Source organism: Cololabis saira, chromosome 3 (genome assembly GCF_033807715.1).
Source record: "Cololabis saira isolate AMF1-May2022 chromosome 3, fColSai1.1, whole genome shotgun sequence".
NCBI lineage: Eukaryota > Metazoa > Chordata > Actinopteri > Beloniformes > Belonidae > Cololabis > Cololabis saira.
Window position 1 is genome coordinate 23,270,259 of NC_084589.1, and position 22,271 is coordinate 23,292,529.

General features: G+C 39.7%; 1 protein-coding gene across 1 annotated transcript in view; it reads right to left on the reverse strand.

The window, feature by feature from the left end:
- Positions 1-22,018, reverse strand: part of si:dkey-233k19.3 (dynein axonemal heavy chain 11) — a 42,061-nt gene extending 20,043 nt beyond the window's left edge. The window contains exons 1-42 of the mRNA XM_061718323.1: positions 21,990-22,018; positions 21,788-21,903; positions 21,489-21,684; positions 20,692-20,796; positions 19,769-20,164; positions 18,822-19,154; positions 17,851-18,105; positions 17,566-17,735; positions 17,266-17,488; positions 16,974-17,090; positions 16,604-16,690; positions 16,353-16,511; positions 16,042-16,125; positions 15,679-15,837; positions 15,454-15,576; positions 15,090-15,212; positions 14,343-14,570; positions 10,738-10,829; positions 10,532-10,658; positions 10,294-10,446; positions 9,973-10,206; positions 8,556-8,687; positions 8,058-8,218; positions 7,784-7,940; positions 7,533-7,678; positions 7,328-7,444; positions 7,107-7,245; positions 6,632-6,724; positions 6,358-6,552; positions 6,204-6,281; positions 5,974-6,106; positions 5,189-5,316; positions 4,746-4,894; positions 4,483-4,633; positions 4,260-4,391; positions 3,619-3,792; positions 2,852-3,056; positions 1,623-1,788; positions 1,223-1,325; positions 663-902; positions 419-580; positions 126-319 (exon numbers count right to left, since the gene is read on the reverse strand). Coding sequence (XP_061574307.1) covers positions 126-319; positions 419-580; positions 663-902; positions 1,223-1,325; positions 1,623-1,788; positions 2,852-3,056; positions 3,619-3,792; positions 4,260-4,391; positions 4,483-4,633; positions 4,746-4,894; positions 5,189-5,316; positions 5,974-6,106; positions 6,204-6,281; positions 6,358-6,552; positions 6,632-6,724; positions 7,107-7,245; positions 7,328-7,444; positions 7,533-7,678; positions 7,784-7,940; positions 8,058-8,218; positions 8,556-8,687; positions 9,973-10,206; positions 10,294-10,446; positions 10,532-10,658; positions 10,738-10,829; positions 14,343-14,570; positions 15,090-15,212; positions 15,454-15,576; positions 15,679-15,837; positions 16,042-16,125; positions 16,353-16,511; positions 16,604-16,690; positions 16,974-17,090; positions 17,266-17,488; positions 17,566-17,735; positions 17,851-18,105; positions 18,822-19,154; positions 19,769-20,164; positions 20,692-20,796; positions 21,489-21,684; positions 21,788-21,903 — 6,635 coding nt within the window. The 5' untranslated portion in view covers positions 21,990-22,018. The remainder of the gene's footprint in view (positions 1-125; positions 320-418; positions 581-662; positions 903-1,222; positions 1,326-1,622; positions 1,789-2,851; positions 3,057-3,618; positions 3,793-4,259; positions 4,392-4,482; positions 4,634-4,745; positions 4,895-5,188; positions 5,317-5,973; positions 6,107-6,203; positions 6,282-6,357; positions 6,553-6,631; positions 6,725-7,106; positions 7,246-7,327; positions 7,445-7,532; positions 7,679-7,783; positions 7,941-8,057; positions 8,219-8,555; positions 8,688-9,972; positions 10,207-10,293; positions 10,447-10,531; positions 10,659-10,737; positions 10,830-14,342; positions 14,571-15,089; positions 15,213-15,453; positions 15,577-15,678; positions 15,838-16,041; positions 16,126-16,352; positions 16,512-16,603; positions 16,691-16,973; positions 17,091-17,265; positions 17,489-17,565; positions 17,736-17,850; positions 18,106-18,821; positions 19,155-19,768; positions 20,165-20,691; positions 20,797-21,488; positions 21,685-21,787; positions 21,904-21,989) is intronic.
- Positions 22,019-22,271: the final 253 nt, after the last annotated feature.

Sequence of the window (22,271 nt, forward strand, 5' to 3'; positions counted from 1 at the left end):
AGTATTATTCATAACAACAATAACCTATAAAATTATAAAAGTGAACGAAAGTTAAAAGTCAGTAGAAAGTAAATGGTGAAATAAAAATATGTAAATCAGGGATTAAATGAAAAAAAGATACTTACACATGTTGCATAGCATCTTCAAACAGCACTAGATTCATGACTGGATGGAGCTCATTGTAGCTTTCCAAGGCATCTGTGAGGATGTTTCTGAGTGTTGACCAATCTGTGACAGGAGCATAGGAGGTTTCCTCACCCATGTTGGCAAAGCGGCAATAGAGGAGGGGCTGTTTTTTCACCCTTTTCTCCTCAAGTCCCTGGAAGAGGAGAAAAAAAATATATATATTTTGTGTAACATTCTTGCTTGCAGGTGAAAAACAGGAAGTTTATTCTCTTTATCAGAATGTGGTTTGCACCTCAAAGTATTCATGCAGGGCCTCCATCTGGAGCTTCTGGAAAAGCTGTATGTCCTTGACATCTACCAGTTTATCTGAGTATACTCTACAGGACTCGTGAAGCCACAACATTGCCAGGTCATTGCTTTCTTTCACACTCTCGGGCCCAGACAAAAGGATGCCCTTAAAAACAAAAATAATCATGTGTCTCTTTCACTTACATCTCATAATTCTATGAGTGAAATGTGTTTATTATATGGACTACCTGAAAAACATTTGATAAGTCTCGAAGATTAAATGTGTAGTGAAACTTGATGGCTGTAGGCAAAAAATTGTGAACCATCTTGTGATGAAGTGCAATGGCAGCTCGGACCACAGTGCCAGCGCTCCTCTGAACCAGCGGACTGAAGAGCTGTTGGTTCAAATGTCCACACAAGATCTGACTGTATATTGACATCTGAACCTCAGTTGAAGGAAAGTTCACTGCAAAAACTGAAAAATGTCTCTGTTGGGACAGTTTGAAATTATTACATTTTAGAAAATGTATATAAAAAAATCAATGCTGCAATGCTTAAGATTTAAATATCTAACTGAAAAAATTTAAATGCTTTGGTTGCATGCACTATAAATTTCCCTATCTAGAAATGATATATTTATATATGTCACTTAGGTAATGCCCGCTATAATTCAGTTATATTTTCACGCACACTATTATCGTAATCTGAGTTTTAAAAAACAGTGGCCAAAGTTAAAGATGATCTTGACTGATAGTATAATTTTTCATTGACTTCAGGAAATAAATGGTGATTTTACTGACAAACATACCTGCAACCTGGGGTTGATAATAAAGCTCCCAGCAGTTGGATTCATACAGGCAACATACTGAGTATTTTGTATTTCTTTTAAGGTAAGTTTTTGCCTGCCATACCTGCAAAAGATAGGTTAACGGAGAGTTTCAATGAATGAACTAAACAAACTGGCACAAGGCTCAAACACACACAAAAAAAGGTGTTCATTCTAATATACGTATTTACCAATTATCAATATTTAGTCATTCTGTTGTCAACACTGTAAATGTTGTGTGTTGCCAATGGAGCATGTCTATGATAGAGGCTAGTTGGAAGTTAGTGGAGGAACATTTCTTTAATTGGACATAGGGTGTCAATCATCACAAGAATGAAGTGACTTGACATGATCTGACTTGCTGTGTAGAGGGACTACTCACCAGTGCCCATAATCCAAATGCTGGCGTATAAGTGCATGAGCCTGTACAGTTCCGTAGCTGTCAACAGCCGGTATGTTCATGTCATCTATGAAGTACACCAGCCTCCTGTTGCCTACTGGGGAGTAGCTTCTGCCTGCCCTTTTCTCTAACGGTCGCTCTAGAATTCCTATGCAAGAAACCAACGACAACAGCAACAACAATACCAACAAAATTAATAAAAGTAAAAATGCAATTCCTCCAAAACATTGTGTACCATTAATAATGAGCGCATGGAAGACCCAGGACACGCTGGAGAGACTATGGCTGCGTCCGAAATTGCATACTTCCACCCTAATGAGTATGCAAAATGAGTACCGGTATGTAAAAACATAAATTATCACTCTTCAGTTTGATCGGCGGGTCGTCGGCAGAAGCAGCGGCGATTTTTGAATGCGTCCTAAACATTAGAACATACTCAATAGTAGCTCTATCCATACTCATTCCGGAGAATTTTTTTAGTGTGGATTGATGGACACTAGCCGAGCAGAAACTTCCCACAATGCAATGCAGCAGCGTTTGGTTGCTACTGTAAGAGATATGTATATTTCATAAGTATAATATTAAGTATAATAATATTATTATATAATATTAATATTATAATATTCGTACATAATAATATTATATAATGTCATCTTGTTTCGGCCAGAATAAACGGGAAACAGCGGTGCTGCTACCGCTGCTGTGACAGGTTACCATGGTAACAACTCCCCCCCCTCCCTACGGCAGGAAGTGACGCGTGCGCTCTTAATAGTACGTCCGAATTAATGCACACTACTGATATTTACTCAAAAGTGTGCCAAACTTAAGTATACTTTTTAGTATATACTTTTTAGCATGTCATTTCGGACGCACCGCATGTCTCTCAGCTGGCCTGGGAACATCTCGGACTCTCCTCGGAAGAGTTGAAGGAAATGTCTAGGGTGAGGGAAGTCTGGGCATCTCTGTTGAGGCTGCTGCCCCCGCGACCCGGTTCCGGATAAGCGGTGGAAAATGGATGGATGGATGGTTTCATTAAAGAAAAAAAAAGCTTTGGAAATGTGGGGATGGCTCAGTAACTTAAATTAACGATAAATAAAGGTCAAGCTTTCACTCTCCACAGCTGCTTTGAATGTAACCGTTACCAGCAGATGGTGCTACTGTTTTCTCGATGGATTAATGTGTACCACAGAACTAACAAAAAAGCCACTAACCTTGCAAGATGAGGGAGGTAGTGTAATAGTTGAAGGGTACTTTTGAGATCATATGACTCTCAGGCAGGGAGTCTAACTTGTTCCTGACAAGTGCTGTCTTTCCCACTCCAGCATTACCGACAACCATCACTGGCTGTCTCCTCTCCAGCAACAAGTCCATGAAGTAGCACAGACGCACAGTCTCTGCAGTGTGTACCACAACAGCCTGCAATCATGGAAACAGCAGGGAGACAGAACAAAAACATACATGCTTATTATGGCTTTCTTTGAGAGTGATTTATTGACAGACATGTGTTCAGTGAATTGTATGTGATTTATAATTTCTTGTATTTCCCCAGAACACCACAACTATTCTGTCATAATAGCATCATTTGCTCAGAACAAAGCCCCTCTAATTATGGCTCAGCAAGAGTCTTTGGAGCATTCACAGCTGTACGCAGGAGCATAAAGAAAGACAAAAGAGCGTGGGTGATAGCTCAAGCCTTGTTGCTCATGCCTTCACCCCCACACACTCTGGTATAGGGACTAGTAGATGGTAATCAGTCCCAGTGGCAAGTCTATCATCCATTCCAGCACCCCTGCCATAACCTCATGAAGTGAATTTACCCTCTCTTATTATGTTCAATGAGGCATGCATACATTTTTAATATCCCTGTATTGTTCATTTTTGGTTATTTAGCTTTTTTTGATTGTGACTATTTGTCCAACTACTTCAACATTTTGTGTTTCTTTCCCTCTCATAGCTAGAGTAGTTTGTAAGTTCTTACCTGCAATGGTGGGCATGTTTCCATTTCAAACTGTGGCACAGACTCACCCCAGGGCAGGAAGCGCCTGGTTTCATGGTCAAGGTAGTAGTCAAACACTGTCCCTTGTGTTGGCAGCTTCACTGTCTTCATTTCTTTGGTCCACCACTGACTGAACTCTGCTCGATAATCACGGAGCTGGAAAAATTATCAAAAATATAGGGTAGGCATTAATTCACATAATTTCATTTAGATAACAACACTATGAGGAAAAACAACGTATAAAAAAACAATCATATACAGTACTGTACAGTACCAATTAGCACAGTATGTGGATCAATCAATATTTAAGTTTTTAAGAAGTAGATAGTAATAGACAGCCATAAAACAAAATGTGCTGATAACTTACTCAGACAGTTTATGTACAGTTTTTTTTTCATCCATGCATAAATAAACCACCAGTATTTCAAAGCCGTCGATTTTGTACATAGACCTAACTTTTAACAAGTTACAAATTGTATATGTACATCTACACATGAAAAGCGTCGTTCATTATCATTTTATTGGGTAATACAATACAATAGGTAATACTAATATGGTAATATAATGGAAGCTTTGGATCATAATATTCTACTCTATTTCTCTGAATTAAACTAGACATATACCTGGTCTTGACAGAGGGCCCCCCCAAAAGCCCAGATGCAGGCAAAAGTGAAAAAGGTTTCATAGATCTCACGAGGGGACTCAGGTGGTATATTTTCTGGTATCACTAGGCAGTCCAGCAATGTGCAAAGTGTCTGAATAAGAAGAGAATTATTAGATCTATATTTTCTTGACTGTTTTGTTGATATACAAAGATGAAGAAATAGACGTTTGCATGTCAAACACCTGCACCAAAGAGTTCTCAGTGATAGGAGTAATCGTCTTGAAACGGTTTTTCATCTGTTCTAGGCAACGTGGAACATATTTCTCAAACAATATTGTGAGATGAGCCCTTTCCGTCTGGTGCTGACGTTGATCAATCCAACTGGCAACATATCTAAGCAAAAACCCAAGACACACATGATGATTAAAAAAGGAAAATAATATGAATCTGTATTATTGATATTATGTGAATGCCAACAGGTTGAGTATGATTCCATGTGACTCACGGGTTCCAGCCCAGGTCTTGTTGGTTAACATAGAGGATTCCTGCTCTGGATACAGTGGCAGGAGTGGCCATCCTTAGATGACTGATTTCAAACACCAGTCTCATAGATGAGGTAAGTGGCACACGCTCATTACTGGCGAGAGTCAGGACCTATAAGATTATGAAGTGTTACCTTTTACAATAATTACATATTTGAAGTTTGAATCAAATTAAGTAAAAAACATCTGCATATATCATTACATAAGATGAACCAGCTTTAGCATATTTCAAAGGGAAAAAATCACAGTGCTGGTGACACTGAGTCATTGCTCTGAAAAAGGACCCACAAGTATTCACATTCCAGGACGTGACTGCTATAGGAGGGTGGCAGAAGGAACTTTTTCTTCTTCAACCTTGGTTGCTTTGTGTTACACAGAAGTGTATGAGTGAACAGAAGGGAGGTACCTTGTTATCATCCATCACTGTGTTGAGTGATTCAGTCCACATTGGATCAATGTCTCCATCCAACACAATCCACTTAGGCCCAAGGTGGGAGATGTTTGCCTGCTCACGAATCAGTGATGAAAGTAAACCTTGCACAGAGATTGAACAATGAAAAGCACAGTAGATTGCACAGTGTAAGTGCCATTTATACTTATGAGTAAAATACTTCATTTTATTCTTTTTTTTTTAATCACAATTTGAAGACAGACTAAGCAGAGTATTTATTTAACACATTAAGGCTGTAACCTTTTTGGTAATGGGTGCATACATATAAGAAAATAGCAGTGTACCCATGTGAGGACTACAAAAACAATAATTGATAACTATGAAATGCTGTCTCCCTCCTCCTCTCAGCCTTCTATGCACATCTCTCCCACCCGCAGCCACACACACGCACGCACACGCACACCTATGCACACGCACGCGCAGATGATAGGAAACTCACCAATATGATGATATGATGCGATTATTTAACATTAAGACTAAGGCTACAGCAGGTTCTGGAATAACACCAATATAAGAATAGCTGAGTGATGTCAAACATGGCCTTGCAGATATGAAAATCATCTAATCTCCTCACAGGCTGGAGCCTACAAACTGATTATGCCCAATTCTCTGTCAGGTCATAAAGATCCATAAATTACTTGTATAAACTGACCCCATCATATCTAATCCTTCAATTATTTCCCTCACACAAACAGCATCAGAAAATTACAGTCCAGTGTGCCTTGTCCATTTCTGTTTACCATCTTTCCACTCTCGAGTAGCAGGATGGATGAAGCCAAATAGTTCATCTCTGTCAATCGCCTTTGGATTGAGGTCATTCCAGACTGGCCTCCTCTTCAAATTTACATAGGTCTTATGGAGAACTCTCAAAATCTGTTGAAAATGTCAATACCTCACATTTGATATCTATGTTGCACAAATGAATGCACAATTGAACATTTGTTTTCACTTTGACATGCAGAAATCTAACCTGGCTTTTCCCAGTCCCTGCATTTCCAACAACAAAGACAGAGTGACGCACTGTCATGAGTTCCTCCAGCTGTACCACCTGACAAAGTTAAAGATGTTTACAAGAACATTCTTTCAATATTTTGTTGGTATGTTTACTCAAAGTACTTACAAACCTTGAGGATAAATGTTTCCTCAGACTGGAGTCGGAGCTCCAGTGTGGTCTCTCTGATGGCCTTCTCAAATTCACAGTCTCTCTCTCTCTCCACCTCCAGGCCTGGGAACAAGTCTCCAAGCAGTCCCAGGAATATAGTCATATCATCCGTCACAATTTTAGGCATGTTGAAGTCCCGCAATGCACGCATCAACACCTAGGAGATAACAGGAGCTTTTACATAAGTACAAATTTGCTTCTCATCTAGCTATGCGATGACACAAATATGAAGACACCTGATCTTCTGGTCTTGTCTTGTCCCTTCTCTTCAGAGTCCCAGCCAGGACCAAAACAGACTTCACAGCACGTAAACCCCAATCGTAGTGAGCCTAGAGGAGAAACAAAGTTGACATTTGCCAAAAATCTTCCACTTTACTAATAAGATTTATCTAATCCTTTCATGTTCTGTCTTGCTGCCGAGGTGTAGAGAAGCTTAAAAGGTGAATAACTTGAGCATCTTATTTAATTTAAAATACAGAAGTGAGCACATGCAGTGTGGTGATTAACATGCTGTCTCACAGCTAGAAGGTTCCCGGTTTGACTCTTAGCTACTAGGCTTTGTATATGGAGTGTGCATGGTTGTCTTGTTCTTGTATGGATTTTTTTCCCGGTGACTCTTCTACCTCCCACAGTCTTAAAACATGCATGTAGATGTTATTAGTGATGAAGCAGGTATAGAAGATGAATGAAATGTTTTTTTTCTTTCTTTACCTGTTTGGAGAGCAGTTCTTTGCAGAGATTGTAAAGAGAAGTAAATTTCCTGGCTAAAAGCTTAGCATCACGGAAGCCTTCTGCCACCAACATTATCTCACAAATAAGTTTGGTATCAGGTACCACCATGGCACAGGGTCTATAATAGGACATACTCAGTGAACACATTGAACTTTATTATTAACAAAAAAAAAAACACAAAGCAAGTTACAAAGTGCCACCTGAAAAGGGCTTTGAGGTTCTCAGGTAGCTCTGCTCTGCCTGCGTAGCCAGGGTTCATAGTGATGAAAATCCCAACTGAGCTTTTCAGGACAATATCCTGGTCAAGGAACACAAACCTAGACAAAATACAAAACATTAACTCTTCTTCAAACATACACAAGTCCAATATGAAAACATAACAAGTATTCAGCATCATTTGCTTGCCTCTGCTTTTTAGTGCGAATAGCATCCTGAATTGTTTTGACCTGCACTGCCACAACTGAGAGAACATCCACAGGGATACGATTGAACTCATCAAAGCAGCCCCATGCTCCAGTCTGGGCCAGACCCTTGTAGATATTTCCAATTGACTTAACATGAACAAAAGAGAAATTTTGCAATAAAACATTTATTTGGTGAAAATGTTAAATCAAGACAGAAATAGAACAAATGAAATAAATTCAAACTAATCTTACTTTATAGTCCATCTGTTCAGAACAGTTGAAAATATATACCATGACACCCATGGCTCTCCCAAGATCTTTTGTAGTTTCTGTCTTGCCAGTTCCAGCAGGTCCTGCTGGGGCTCCACTCATGGTCAGATGGAGTGACTGAGTCAAGGTGATGTAGCAACTACACGTGACAAAAGCAGAAAGTGGAAGAAAATGTGCAGTTTTGCACTGATATATGTTATAAACGTATTATTTGGATTTAATACACATAGACTAAAATCTGATATGCAGTTGTTACCGATCTGTGAGGGGAGTAATGACCAGTCGTGGTGTATTTCCAAGATACTCATATGAATATTGAAACTGAGCATCACAGATGTTGACAAAGCAGTGGTGAAGTCGCTCATTCCAGCAGTGTCGGAGCTGAGAAAGCCACTGGAATGCCTGTGAGGTGGTGACCTGTGAACATGCAAAGCTGCAATTACTACGTTAAAAAAACATGGTATTCAGGTACTATGATAACAGTAATGGTTACATCTATTCTAGGCCTATATCTTATATTTTAATCTATACAATTTAGTGAAACAGTTAAGTGCTGTCTATTCTGTCAACTTTTAATTGAAAATCTAAGGGTTTTATGTTATACAGTTTTCAAAAGGTGAAGCAACCTTTTGGGATAGTAGTCGGTTGTGATTCTGAATTAATTTTATACAGATGTAAAATTATATAATTTTTTCCATGTTTCTAGCTCCACTGGATTAAAAGGATTGTTTTGGAATAATTCATTACTGCCAACCTTTTGAGCAATGAGCCTGGCAACAATGTCTCTAGCATGGACGTCAATAGTGCAGATAGTCATAATCTTCTGTCTGTCTCCTGGGCTCAGCTCTTCCAGCAGGATGCTAATTAACAAGTTGAGCTGAGAAATCTGAAGCGAAAAAACAGTTGCAAGTAATGCCAACAAAAGCAGAAGATAAAACAACAATGCAATATTAAATTCACAGCAAAACTATATAACATTGCTTCGATCAAGCTGCAAGAGGGGGTGTAGCTCGGTAGTAGAGCACTTGACTGCAGATCAAGTGGCCCCCAATTCAAATCTGGCCCTGTGACCCTGCAAATGACAACGTGGGTGTTGAAGATGGATGTCTGGATGGCTGGATGGCTGGATGGATGGATGGATGGATGGATGGATGGATGGATGGGTGCTTCGATCAACTTCTCTGTCTCACTAACACAAGCATACAAAAATAATCTATATTTCAATCAATGCATTATATCAAACACAACCAGAAGTTACTGTGAATCCTAAATCTGGACCACATGCACATTAAAGGCAATCAAATTTGTACTGTGTATTGTGTACACATATTTGACATATGGGTTTTTTCTGACTGAAGATGACATTGAGAAATGGCAAAACAAGGTTAAACAATGTTTTAGAAAAGTTTTGCTTAGAAAAATAAAGAAAAAGCATGAAAACATTTTGGACGTTGTGTTTTTCATAAAAAACACAAAAAACAAAAGCATTCACAAATCTTAAATGTATCTCTAATATATTGCTTTTTATTGTGTTTTTTTCCATTGCCAGCCACGTGAAAATGATGGGTTATATAAGCGATATAAAGACTTTGTATGTGGTCCTACAGACAATATAAATTAAACAGCGGCAGTTTTTTCCCTACCATAACAATATGTACTGTAGGTTCAATTTTTTAAAACATTTTTTCAAGATTTTTTGTGGCTCTATTGGCCTTTATTTTGAAAGGGCTTGAAAGAAACTTGGGTGGAGAGAGCAGGAAGACATGCATTAAAGAGTGCCAGGCTGGGTTTCAAACCTGCGCCGCCTGCACCAGGGCGATAGCCTCTGAATATGGTGTGCATATATTTCAGCATCTTAATTGGCAATAAACTCAAAGCCTCAAAGAAAAAGATAATCAATCACTCCTCGTGGTCTGAAAATATTTTTTTACATCACAGATCCACCGCAGGGTAAAATTATGCATCCTCCCCAGAATTATTCAGACTCTTCATCTTTGTCCCCAGTCAGCCTCAAATCATGCACCATTTGTTGTACCTCAGAATTGGGGAATCAGAACCCCTTATGGTCTATAGTACTCTATCTTTGTTGTATTTTGACCACATTTTTAACACAGACTGGACAGACAATTGGAATGGAAGAGATATTTAGTCTGCTTGTTAAAAAACTGTACCTGTTTCTTGTTGTAGTCTTTCAAGGCAGACACAAAGCCTTCCTCTAGTCTTCTAAACACAAGCTCCATATCATTACTCCACCAGATCTGTGCACCAGTGAGAGCGACTTGGGCAGGAAATTCAAGAATCCATTGTTCTCTTGGCCTGTCCTCGTACACAGACAGAGCTTCAGACAGGAGACCTCTGATACATTTCTTCATGGAGTCCTCGAGACAAGCAAGCCATACCTCCACCTAATGTTAAGGATTTTTACAAGTGGCTTAGTTATATTCCGCAACGTGATAACTAAATAAAATTATTTTATTTATTCATGATCTTACCGGTCCATAACAGCAACATTCAGTTTCGAACGTAACAAACTCTCCCTCTTTGCTGTACATACCCACAGCACTTTTAGGGTTATGCAATGGTTCCGTTTTGGCAAACTCAAGATCTGACATGTTGTCAAAAAGTTTTGAAAGATGGACAGTGACCTAAAAAGCAAAAAAAAACAACACTTACAGAAAATCAATAAATAATGAGCAAATGCGAATCAAGGGAAAATTTACATATATTCACCTCCATGGGACGACTCCCTTTAGAGAGGATGTCCAACAAGTTTGTAGATGAAATGAAGTAGAATCGTGGAAAGGCAATTCTCTTTGTCTCCAGGTATTCAGCAAGAGCTTTTTCACATAAAGCCAGCCTGTAAGAAAGAAGGAACTTTGAGATTATACAGAGAAATTCAAACAACATAAATAAAGTTGAATTAAATAAACAAGAACCTTTGTTGAAGACTGTCCAACTTCTGAAATAGATGTGGCTTGCTGGTGGCCGCGATCACATTTTTAATCATTGCAATGTCCAACATTAACTCCTGAAAGAACCAAAAATAATTTTGCTGTAAAGTTATAAAAACTGCATAATTTACTGAACTATTGGCAGCCTATTCCACTAGCTCTTGTTATATTGTGTCCTTCTTAGTATTGTTTTTCAAATTTTCCAACATTTCATCATGATAAAAATGCATAAGATGTTTGAAATTCTCTAAACTGATTTTGATTCTGTGCTCTGCCTAAAAGATTGTTGTCCATTAGCCATTAGTAGTGGCAATGTTTAATATCTATTTTAATGAGTAACCACAAATACCATTCAAAAGCTCAAATCTCTGGAAAAGGGCCCCAAATCTTGTTTGACTCCTCTTTAAACCGCCACCTTATTGTGGTGGAGGGGTTTGTGTTGCCCCGAATGATCCTACAGTAGGAGCTATGTTGTCGGGGGTATTACGCCCCTGGTAAGATCTCCCATGGCAAGCAGGTCCTAGGTGACGGGCCAGACTGAGAGCGGTTCACAGGCCGAACATGGTTAAAAATAAATCAGGGACCGTTACATCTACCGCATGGCATCACCGGGGCCCCTCCCTGGAGCCAGTCTGGGGTTTGATTGAAATTCTTTATTCTTTATTCAGTCACTTCACCAAACAAACATTGAACACAAACATTATCAAAAAAAATAGTGACTGAAAAGGCACAGGCAGAAGCGGGAAGAGGGTTTGATCTTGGAGGCGAGCTCCCGGTGGCTGGGTCTTTGCCCATGGGACACGGCCGGGCTCAGCCCGAAAGGACGACGTGGGCCTGTCCTCAAGTAGGCTCACCACCTGCAGGAAGGACCATGAGAGGCTGGTGCAATGTGGTTTGGGTAACAGTCATGGTAGGGTGGCTGCACGACCCAATCCCTGAACCAAAACCTTCGCCATAGGGACATGGAATGTCACCTCGCTGGAGGGGGAAGGAGCCAGAGCTTGTGCAGGAGGTTGAGAGGTACCGGCTAGAGATAGTCGGGTTCACCTCCACACATAGCTTGGGCTCTGGAACCCGGCTGCCCGAGAGGGGCTGGGCCCTCCGGTAGTCTGGAGTTGCCCAGGGTGAGAGGCGGCGAGCTGGTGTGGGCTTGTTTATAGCCCCCCAGCTCAGCTGCCATGTGTTGGAGTTTACCCCGGTGAATGAGAGGGTCGCTTCTTTGTACCTTTGGGTCGGAGAAAGGTCTCTCACTGTTGTTTGTGGCTATAGGCCGAACAGCAGTACAGAGTACCCGGCCTTCTTGGAAGGCCTTGATAGTGCTCCAACTGGGGACTCCATTTTTCTACTGGGGGACTTCAATGCTCTCGTGGGCAAGGACAGTGATACCTGGAGGGGTGTGATTGGGAGGAACAGCCTTCCCGATCTGAAGCCAAGTGGTGCTCTCTTATTGGACTTCTGAGCTAGTCACAGTTTGTCCATAACAAACACCATGTTCAAGCATAAGGGTGTCCATCAGTACACGTGTCACCAGGACACCCTAGGCCGGAGGTCAATGATCGACTTTGTTGTCGTTTCATCTGATCTTCGGCCGTATGTCTTGGACACTCAGGTAAAGAGAGGGGCTGAGCTGTTAACTGAGTTTGATATGCTGGTGGAGGAGGAAGTTGGACAGACCAGGCAGACGTATTGTGAGGGTCTGTTGGGAACGTCTGCCCTCTTCAATCTTCAACTGTCATCTCTGAGAGAACTTCTCACATATTCCGAAGGAGGCTGGGGACTTTTAGTCTGAGTGGACCATGTTCTCTGCCTCCATTGTCAACGCAGTAAGCTCGAAGTTATGGACACATGGTCTCTGGTGCCTGTCATGGCAGCAACCCCCAAACCCGGTGGTGGACACCGGAAGTAAGGGATGCTGTCAGGCTGAAAAAGGAGTCCTATCAGGCCATATTGGCTTGTGAGATTCCTGATGCAGTCGATAGGTACCGGCAGGCCAAGCAAGCCACAGCTCAGGCAAAAACTTGCGTCTGGGAGGAGTTCGGTGAGGCCATGGAGAAGGACTTTCGGTTGTGGGGAGCATTACTATGCCAACACCGTTTACGGTGCAGGTGGGGAACTGTTGACCCCGACCGGGGACATTGTCGGACGGTAGAAGGAATACTTTGAGGATCTCCTAAATCCGACTGACATGCCTTCGATTGAGGAAGCAGTGACTGTGGACTATGGGATGTACTCTTCCATCACCCTAGCAGACGTCACTGAGACGACGTCGTGGTCACCTCAGTGGCAAGGCACCAGGGGGGATCACACTTCTCGAGAGAGTCTACGCCAGGGTACTGGAGAGGAGAATTCGGCTGATAGTTGAACTTCGGATTCAAGAGGAACAATGCAGTTTTCGTCCTGGTCGTGGAACACTGGACCAGTTCTATACCCTCTCCAATGTGCTTGGAGGTTCATGGGAATTTACCCAATCAGTCCACATGTGCTTTGTGGATCTGGAAAAGGCATTTGACCATATCCCTCGTGGCATTCTGTAGGGGGTGCTCTGTGAGAAGCTTTCAATTTATCGGTCAATCTACGCTGCCACCCTCATCTATGGTCATGAACTTTAGGTAATGACCGAACTGACAATATCGCGGATACAAGCGAGTTTCCTCTGCAGGGTGGCTGGACGCTCCCTTAGAGATAGGGTGAGAAGCTCAGTCACTCGGGAGGAGCTCGGAGTCGAGCCGCTGATCCTTCACATTGAGAGGAGTCAGCTGAGGTGGTTTAGGCATCTGTTTCGGATGCCTCCTGGATGCCTCCCTAGAGACAGGCATGTCCCACCGCGGAGGAAAGCCCGGCCGGCTGAGTTTTGTTTAAAATTTAATTTCTGTTGCAAATAAAACCTGTCTTCCAATTCATTGCATTTTTCATTGCATTTTTAGCCTAGTTATTTTTGTGGAAGTATCGGACCGGTACTCGGTATCGGCGAGTACACAAATTAAAATACTCATACTCGTTCTCGGTGTGAAAAAAATGCTATCGGTGCATCCCTAGTTGAAACCATTTCCTCACTTATTTGTCACAGGGAATGTAAGATGACTGATAAGTAAAATGGATGAGCTTGTAGAGCTGACCTGAACTTAGTGGGAATATCAAGAATAATATATATTTCATTGAGAGATGGGTGCAGGAACATGCTCCAGAAGGAGTTCCGCCTGCAGTGTTAGTTAAGAACATAGTGTGCTCAGGTGAACTCTGGAGGAGTGCCGCTGCATCCCAAATCTTCAACTGTTAGCTGTGATTTCCCATCCTTGCCATCTACCAAAAGATTTCACTTGTGCTGTCTGCCAATACCTCATGAGATATCAACTAGGCTAGAAACACCACACCTGAAAACATTTATCGCAATATCAGAGGGTTTCAATAATACAATTATCTCTGACATTACAAATTTTCAAATAATTTGTTTAAATTCCCCTTTATATGACTTTTACCACATAAAGTTCAGCTATGTCATTTTCTTTTGGAGGATTACTAAAGTGTTTTTCATTTCAATTCAGTTCAATTCAATTTGATTCAATTCAGTTTAGATCAATGTAATGGCAGACCTGAAATTCAGCATCAATTGCTTGGAATCTAAGTGCATCCGTTGGCAGTTGTTGGCAAATGTCATCACAGCCTTTGAAGATACTTTCAAGATAGGCCCATGTTCTTTGGACCTCCATCCAGACCACCAGCACAGAGTCTGCCACAGTCAGCTGGTTTTGGATCTCCATTGCCTGGATCAACAAGAAGTGCTCTATGTGCTTGCTTTGAAAGACACTCTGGAGCTGAATCTTGAAGATTAGAACATACAAAATTAGCATAGCTTAACTGGAGGGTTTGGTTCATTGTAAAACTTAAATACACCACACTACTATGGCAAGAGAATGCAATATCCTGATAACCTGACATCATTATATAAATCAGTTTTACGTGAAAACACATTCCACTCCATCAACATGGCAACCAGACAATTTAGACAAGAGACACTAGACACTAGTGACACTAAAGTTCTAATTGCTGGCTACAACCCCCCAATACATCTGTTGTGCATGTTCAAAGAGCATCACAGTGCAACAATGGCCTGCTTTCCCAAGCAGCTATAAATTCAAGGACTCAATAGGGACCTCTTTAGTCTCAGCTGTGCTGTTAAGACACTCAGACAGAGCTACCCTTCCTGGATTCTCATCTCAGTATTGAACTATTTGTCCTCACAGACCAAGAATCTTGATACCAAATTTGTGTACTAAACTATTTTGCATTTTTCAAATTTTTGTGACTACATGTGAAAACTCAATAAATTAGATGGTTACCTGATGATCCTCAAGTGTTTCAAGAAGCTCCTTATCAAATTTAAGTAGCAACATAGACCTTTGGTTTGTTTCTTCATATGACAACTCCATTGATGCCCATGTCTGACTTATTTCTGTTACAACCTGAAATAGATAGCGAGAACATCACAGTGATGACAGTTATAATCACACAATTTTCTTTCCCTGGGGTGGGTCGTTGCTCAATAGCATTGCTTTTTTAACAAACATTATAAGGTGTTAAAAAAAAAATAAAAAATAAAAATGATGCATCCATATAATGTAATGTAAGGAAAATAACAGTCATAATAAGGAATAATTACTAAAAGATCACTGATGCTGTAATGTTTGGTTCGAATCCATTTACCTTCTCTATGGCCATTTCTTTGATTGCTGTATCTACTATGTTGCGAACTGCATCTTCAAACAAATGAAGCTGCAAAGGCAAAAGGTCTCCCAAGGTGGTACTGTCTGTGACAGTGAAATTCATCTGTTTGGAAAAAAAAATTGTCATGTTAGAAAGCATGGGATTTCTGTCTTGTAAGAGAAATTTTTGCTCAGCAGTAAGACCTCAGCTGTGTGTATTATGTACCTGCGTTGTTCTAATTAGCTGCACCCAGTGACGCTCTCTAACTGCCAGGTTTTGTAGTTGTGTCACTATCTGCAGTGACGTTAGCAAGTTCTTTACATAAAGGTCTAACCCGGTATACACGTCCCATGCTCGAGCGTCTTTATCAAGTTTCCGTATGTCCTACACCAACAGAAGGTAGGGGTGAAACAAGTAATTATCAGTGGCAACTGTTACAAATAATAGGTCATGTATAATCCTACACAAACAGAAGGTAGGTCAGGAAAATTAGTTATCAGAGACAACTGTTAAAAACATCAATGGTGCATAGCAGCAAAGCAGCGGGTGAGATGAGCAGGTGTGATGTAGCACTGTCGGTGACCTCACCTTGGCAAATGTCCTCAATTCTGGTTCCATCTGGTCAACATTTATCTGCCTCCATTTGGTCATTGTCCAGTTTTCCACAGTGGTCTGTATAGATAAAGGCACAGACACATGGGTCAATGGGCTGAGGGTGCTTAATAAGGACATTTGGAGGCTAGAGGGCATTGAGCAACACAGAGAGAGCCTCCAAGAGGACATGCAGGTCAAGTAATGTAGTTACTGGGGTAGTGTGGTAGGATGATGACATTTTCAGCTGCATTTCTATTTCTTTAATAAAAATATTTTTAGTGTAGAATATTGATTACGCTACTTGCCTGTGCATATACCACTATGTCCCACATTTCTTTGAGAACAGAAATCTCTTGTCTGCAGAGCTTAATATCTCTGAAATCAGGGATTGTTATATCAAACAGATTTGTGGACTCTTGTAACTCTGTTAAGTCTTTTTCCATGTCCGAGATTGCTTTTTCAGACTAGAAAACACATGACAAACTGTCAGTCAAAGCACCTGCCAGAATACATGAAAAATGTTCATACTTTAAGGAAGAAACAGTTAAACTCCTACCTTCTCCAGACTAATGTAGGGATTCACTGCATTGTAACTGAAGGGTGCCGTTGCCTTGAAGATCTCCCTGAATTTGGTTTGCTTTACCTGATAGATAAAAAAAGTAAAACCGTCTGTCTGGGAGATTTAATACAATATTTTCCAGTTAATGTAGAATTTCTCTAGAGAAAAGGGTTAAGTAATGTACTGTAGGAGTAATGATTAGTAAATCTTTTTTTTTTTTCACACTGATACACACACGGGCAAAGTCAATATTTGTGATAAAATCTGAGGGTTTAGGTGGGTGCAAAGGTTTAAGTTTTCAGGAAACTATCAAACTGTAATGCGTTTTTAAACAAAACCTTCTTTGTGGATTAAACTAATCTGTCACCTCAAAATCCATGCATCGTCTTCGTAAAACCATCACTTCTGCACTTTGCATGGGTGCCACCTCATGCCTCACTGCCAATGCCATTTTTTTTGTCTCATTCCATTTCTCCGGGAGTTCCTGTAAAAAAAGGATTTTTGATTATTCTGATTTGTCTTTGAATGACTAAAGTCTTAAAGAACACAAAAGTATATACAATATTATATTATTTTGTGAATACATTGTTTCTTAATACGTTTTTTATGTTAATAAGCAATTAAAAGTGCAGTGAATACTACCCTATTATTTTTCGTACCTCCATTTGACAATAAAACTGCTGTGGTATTGTCATGCCATTGCGCTCCAGAAGAATTATGGCATCTCTAAGAGGCTCAAACATCTCATCAGTCCCGCTTTCTTTGTCTCTGACAGCCATCAAGTGACTCATAACTTCCACAAAGCCTTGATGGTCCCCTTTAGCTACAGGATGGCTTAACCCCTCCATTGTGGCTTGGAGAAATCTTTGGAGCTCATCAAGACTATAGGGAGAAGCTTGTACAATAAGAAGAATGAACACAGCTGTTTGACTTGAATAGTGGTGCTGAAATGTATTTACCTGTTAGTCACATATTTCAAGAGATGCTCTTTGAAGACCCAGCTCCACTTTTTTATAACATTGAGAAGGCTGGCTTTAAAGAACTTAATATCCACCCGAAGCCACCCATCAAACACTCTGCAGTCTTCCAGCTGGCAAACTTCAGCATACAGATCCTCATAATAATCAATCTGTGAAATGGAGATGACATGTATTATTAGAATCAAAATAAAAACTGCCATATCTTTAAAATTATTTTTTTTGTTAATAATGATTAAATATGAAAGTTAACAGCAAGATTTCCACCTGTTCTTTGAAGTTATGGATTGCTGGGGGGGTCTCAGGGAGCACATCTGCTCTACACACCTCCATGTCCTCTGTTGTGAGCACGCGCCCATACCTCAGAAAGTGGCAGAGAACCTCAGCCTTGTCAGCTTGCCACAGGTGAGTGTAGGAGTCAAACTTCCACTGGTACGTTACAACTTCTTTCAAGGCATTGTCTACTCGCTCCATTATTTTCTGTCTCAGATCCAACAGATCTAACATGCCGTCCATGATGTCCTGTAAGAGTAATGTAACAAGTTGTTTTTTGTAGGACTGATTTGCTTAAAAACTACTTATGATGGAACAATAAACAAATACCATTTTCTGAACAAGGGTTTGACCAGATAACAATCAATCTTTCTGGAGGCATTTCCTTAAGATACTTCAGTCTATACAAGTCATCTGAAAAACTACCAATACAAGCAAAAGAAGAGCAATCCATGATCTCTGCTTCCATAGAGTTTGACCAAAATGTAGATAGAAAAGGCACCTGTTAGAAGCAGAGGTCATGAACTCTTACTTGCCTTCCTAACAGTGTAGGGTCACTGACAGGGTACATGACAGGACTCAAGTGCTGGGACGACATGTCAGTCAATTAATTAACAAAAATAATCAACGATCACTCATCAAAAGTTAGCTTAGAATGATACAAAATAAAAATAACAATTCATTAATCTTGTTTACTTTACTTGTGACATTTCTTACAAAGCAGGCTATCTTAGAGCTGCTTGTAATAATTCATGGAAAATGGGGTACATCAAGCATGAGTCTGACAAGAGAAACTATCGGGATGAAAATGTTATGCTGTAAAATCTACGTCGCAGTTAATGCCTTTAAGAGGACTGTCAATTAAGTCATTTGAATTATTGTTACACAAAAGATATGTTTTTTTTTGTAATCTGACATTTTCAAGTGGTATGGAAAATGTAAATATTTCAACCGAACTAGAATACCTGATAGTTGTCCCTGTCAAGATGAGCAGCTACTCTCCTGATATTCAGTGAAGTCTTAAATACATCTCCAACAAGTCCCTCTGCCAGTTTGTATAGGCCATCTCCCACATCTCGTCCCATTGAAGGATAGAAGGTCAGCCTTGAGCCATTTAGCATCAACTGAGCCTCTAATAGAGGAACCTGGTTCAGCTTTGACTCCATGCTGTCCAGAAAGAACTGGAGAGAGTATTGGATGTGGCAGAAGAGCCCGTCCACCACGATTTGATCCACATATTCCAGGTAGGATTGCCATTCCTCTGAACCTGGATCAGCATGGAAAAGGATCATATTCTCCTAAAAAAATAGACAAAACATAAGAGATAACATAAAACATTATAATGTTTTGACTTTGAATTTATAACAGTTTTTATTTCATTTTATGTATTTGAAGTGATAGAGGGAATTACAATTATTCATAGGTGTTGTGTCTTTTAACCAATAACTAGAATTTACAAAAAATACATAGATGTATCATAATAGGTTGTTAGATTCAGATTCAGATTCAGGAAACTTTATTTATCTCTGAGGGGCAATTGCAAGAACAACTGAGCATCAACACGTTGAAAGTACCAAAAAGAATAATAATATAATAAAATAAAAGCAGATAAATGAGGCATGTCTCATATACACAAAATATATAAATATAAGAATGTCAAAAAAAATGTACATGTAAATGTACAATGTAAATGTACATAACAGTAGTGGTATAAATAAAAATATAAAGTGTCATGTAATATGTATAATATGTACCTCATTATGTGCGGATAAAATTTACAGGAAGTAAAAACTTTTTTTTTTTATTTGCCTGTGACTAAAACTTTAAAATTCTGTAATTAATAAGTGATGAATATCTCCACAACATAATGCTATCAAACCACATCAATAGTTTCAAGCTCACATTGTCATACCTGCACAAGCTGATGTATGGAATCTCCGTCTTTTTTTATGGCGCTGTACCTCTTGCTCACACAGTCTGCTCTGTCATCCAGTTGTAAAAGTGAGCCTTTCTTGTTGTCTTTCCTGCTGAACATGATCTGCTTGCCCCACCGCTTCATCACAGACTGAATGGCATCACAGTTTTCCTTGGTTCTCCTGAGTCGACATGCAAGGTCATGGGCGAGGTGTTCTGTGGTTCTGATAAAGCTCCAGCAGTCCATATCCTGCCATGTCAGGCTGGTCTCTGTGTTTCTCAGTTGCAGGTCTATGGCCTCCAGCTCCTTTTTGATGAGTGGAAGTTCCACCTCTAACACTGTAAGCTTTAGCTTGTTGTACCATTGCACTAACAGCTGTAAACTGCTCAAACACTTGGAAAAAGAAATGGGGAGAAAAGATATTAAATATTTTGGCTACGTAAAGGATCACCAAAAAAAGGGCAGGAAACTTAATCTTCAACTGAATAGCCTTTAACCAAGACTGGGTGGTTTCAGAGAAAAGGCATTTTCTAAACTACCAAATATCTTACTGTACACAAACAAGATGTATCCTATCTATATCCCTCTGTTTTCTCTATAAAAATATTCCCTCTCTTTTCTTAGCCATAAATAAATAAGTTACAATTCGAAAACAGTGAGAATCTCTTAATTGGAACTCGTTAGCGCCACAAAATAGAGAATGTGATTCTTCTGAATAAGTATTTTTCAGTATTCATCAAATTGCTCTGAAAGTTATCCCAACGATATGACTTGCCACTATCGTTGTCGTTATTATAGTTGTGTGGACTCCATAAGCCACTTAAATTTGAACAAGATTCATAACAATATATTTAAATTTAGCGTTGGTGTAAATCAGACTTACAGTAAGTAAGTGTAATGTGGGGCGGGTTATTTCTTACTTCGTTGAACATTTCCCGCTTCTCAAAAATAGTCATTGCAGCTGCAGGGATGTTGAAGTGACGGAATGTTTGAATAAACTTCACATCTTTTAAGACTTCAGTCAACTGAAAAGTGAAAGGAAATCAGAATCAGAATCAGAAAAAGTTGTATTGTCAAGTACGTTACTGGACATAGGAGGAATTTGTTTTGGCGTAGTTAGTGCAACAGATTTTTGTAAATGATAAATACATGGTTCAGTGAGTTGAATGAAAGAGGGATCCAACAATGTGCAGGTGATCACAGTGCAAGTTTCCAAAGTGCGAGCTGAGCGTTAATGTAACACATAGAGTGGAGGTGAAGTGTCATGACAGAGGTAGGGTGTGGGTGTGGGGGTGAGGAAGAGTGTCAGGCTGGGTTCCGGGCCTGGTTAATAAGGCAGATGGGAAAAAATGCCATAAAACTGACAAAAAAAAACAAACAAAAAAAACAGATTGAAAATAATAACTTCACTTAAAGTGACTGTAAATAAAAATGCTTCAGTCTGCTAAAATAGTTATATTTTATATATATATATATATATATATATATATATATATATATATACATAGTAGTTTCTGAACATATTACAAAACCTCTTTTTTTGATAAAAAAAAGAGGTTTTGAAAAAGTATATACAACTTACAAAAATAACTTATTACCTCCAGATAAGATTCATCCTGCACCTGGAATTTGTGCTTTGAGAATATTATTATTTTTTCCATTCTTACTTAATTAACACATACCTCTGTTTTAAGGACCTCTAGAGGAGATCATTTACCTTTGGATTAAAGTTGACTGAGATCAGGCCAGATGATGGATTTCTGGAGATGAGAGGCTGGTTCATGTTGACCAAGCAAGCGTGTTCCAAACCATTACACCAGTCAGAGTAAATCCCCTCCTCATACTGGTCCAGGTCCTTTAACGTCTCTGTGTAAATGTGGTACTCATTCATCATCTCCACACCTTCCACAGGCCTAGGAAAATGGCAACAAAAAAAAAAAGATCTATGATCTGTTCTGTGTATTAATCTATTAAGTAAATGATAAGCAGTTGTTTGTAGCCATTTTATTTACTGACGTGTCAAACAGTAATCTGAATTTTTCCCACGGTATTTGAATGCGTTTTCGGAGCATTTTCGCGCATTTCAACAACGTAGATGTGTGTGTCATGTTCTTTGTAAGACCACATTCCATCTGTAAATAATCAGCAAAACAAAAACTAATTTAGACACAGCCATCGTGATTTTAACGCATACTGCTTTTTTTTAGGATAAAAGTACCTGGCTGTAAAGCGATTTGAACAAACATTTGCAGTTCTCAAGCTCTTCTCTGAAATGTTGTTGAAGCAGAAGGAATGTCGGCATTAATATGTGTCTGATTTGTCTTTTCTCCAGGAATGGTCCGGCAATCATTAGCATCTAAAGAAAACAAAGGATTTGTGTTACTTTGCAGATCTGTTAAGTAATTATTCATTAGTAATGTGCCACACAAGTTTTCAGTCAAGCTTACGTTTAAAGCCGATTCCAGTCCCGCGCAATCCTTAAAAGCCAGAGAGAGCAGAT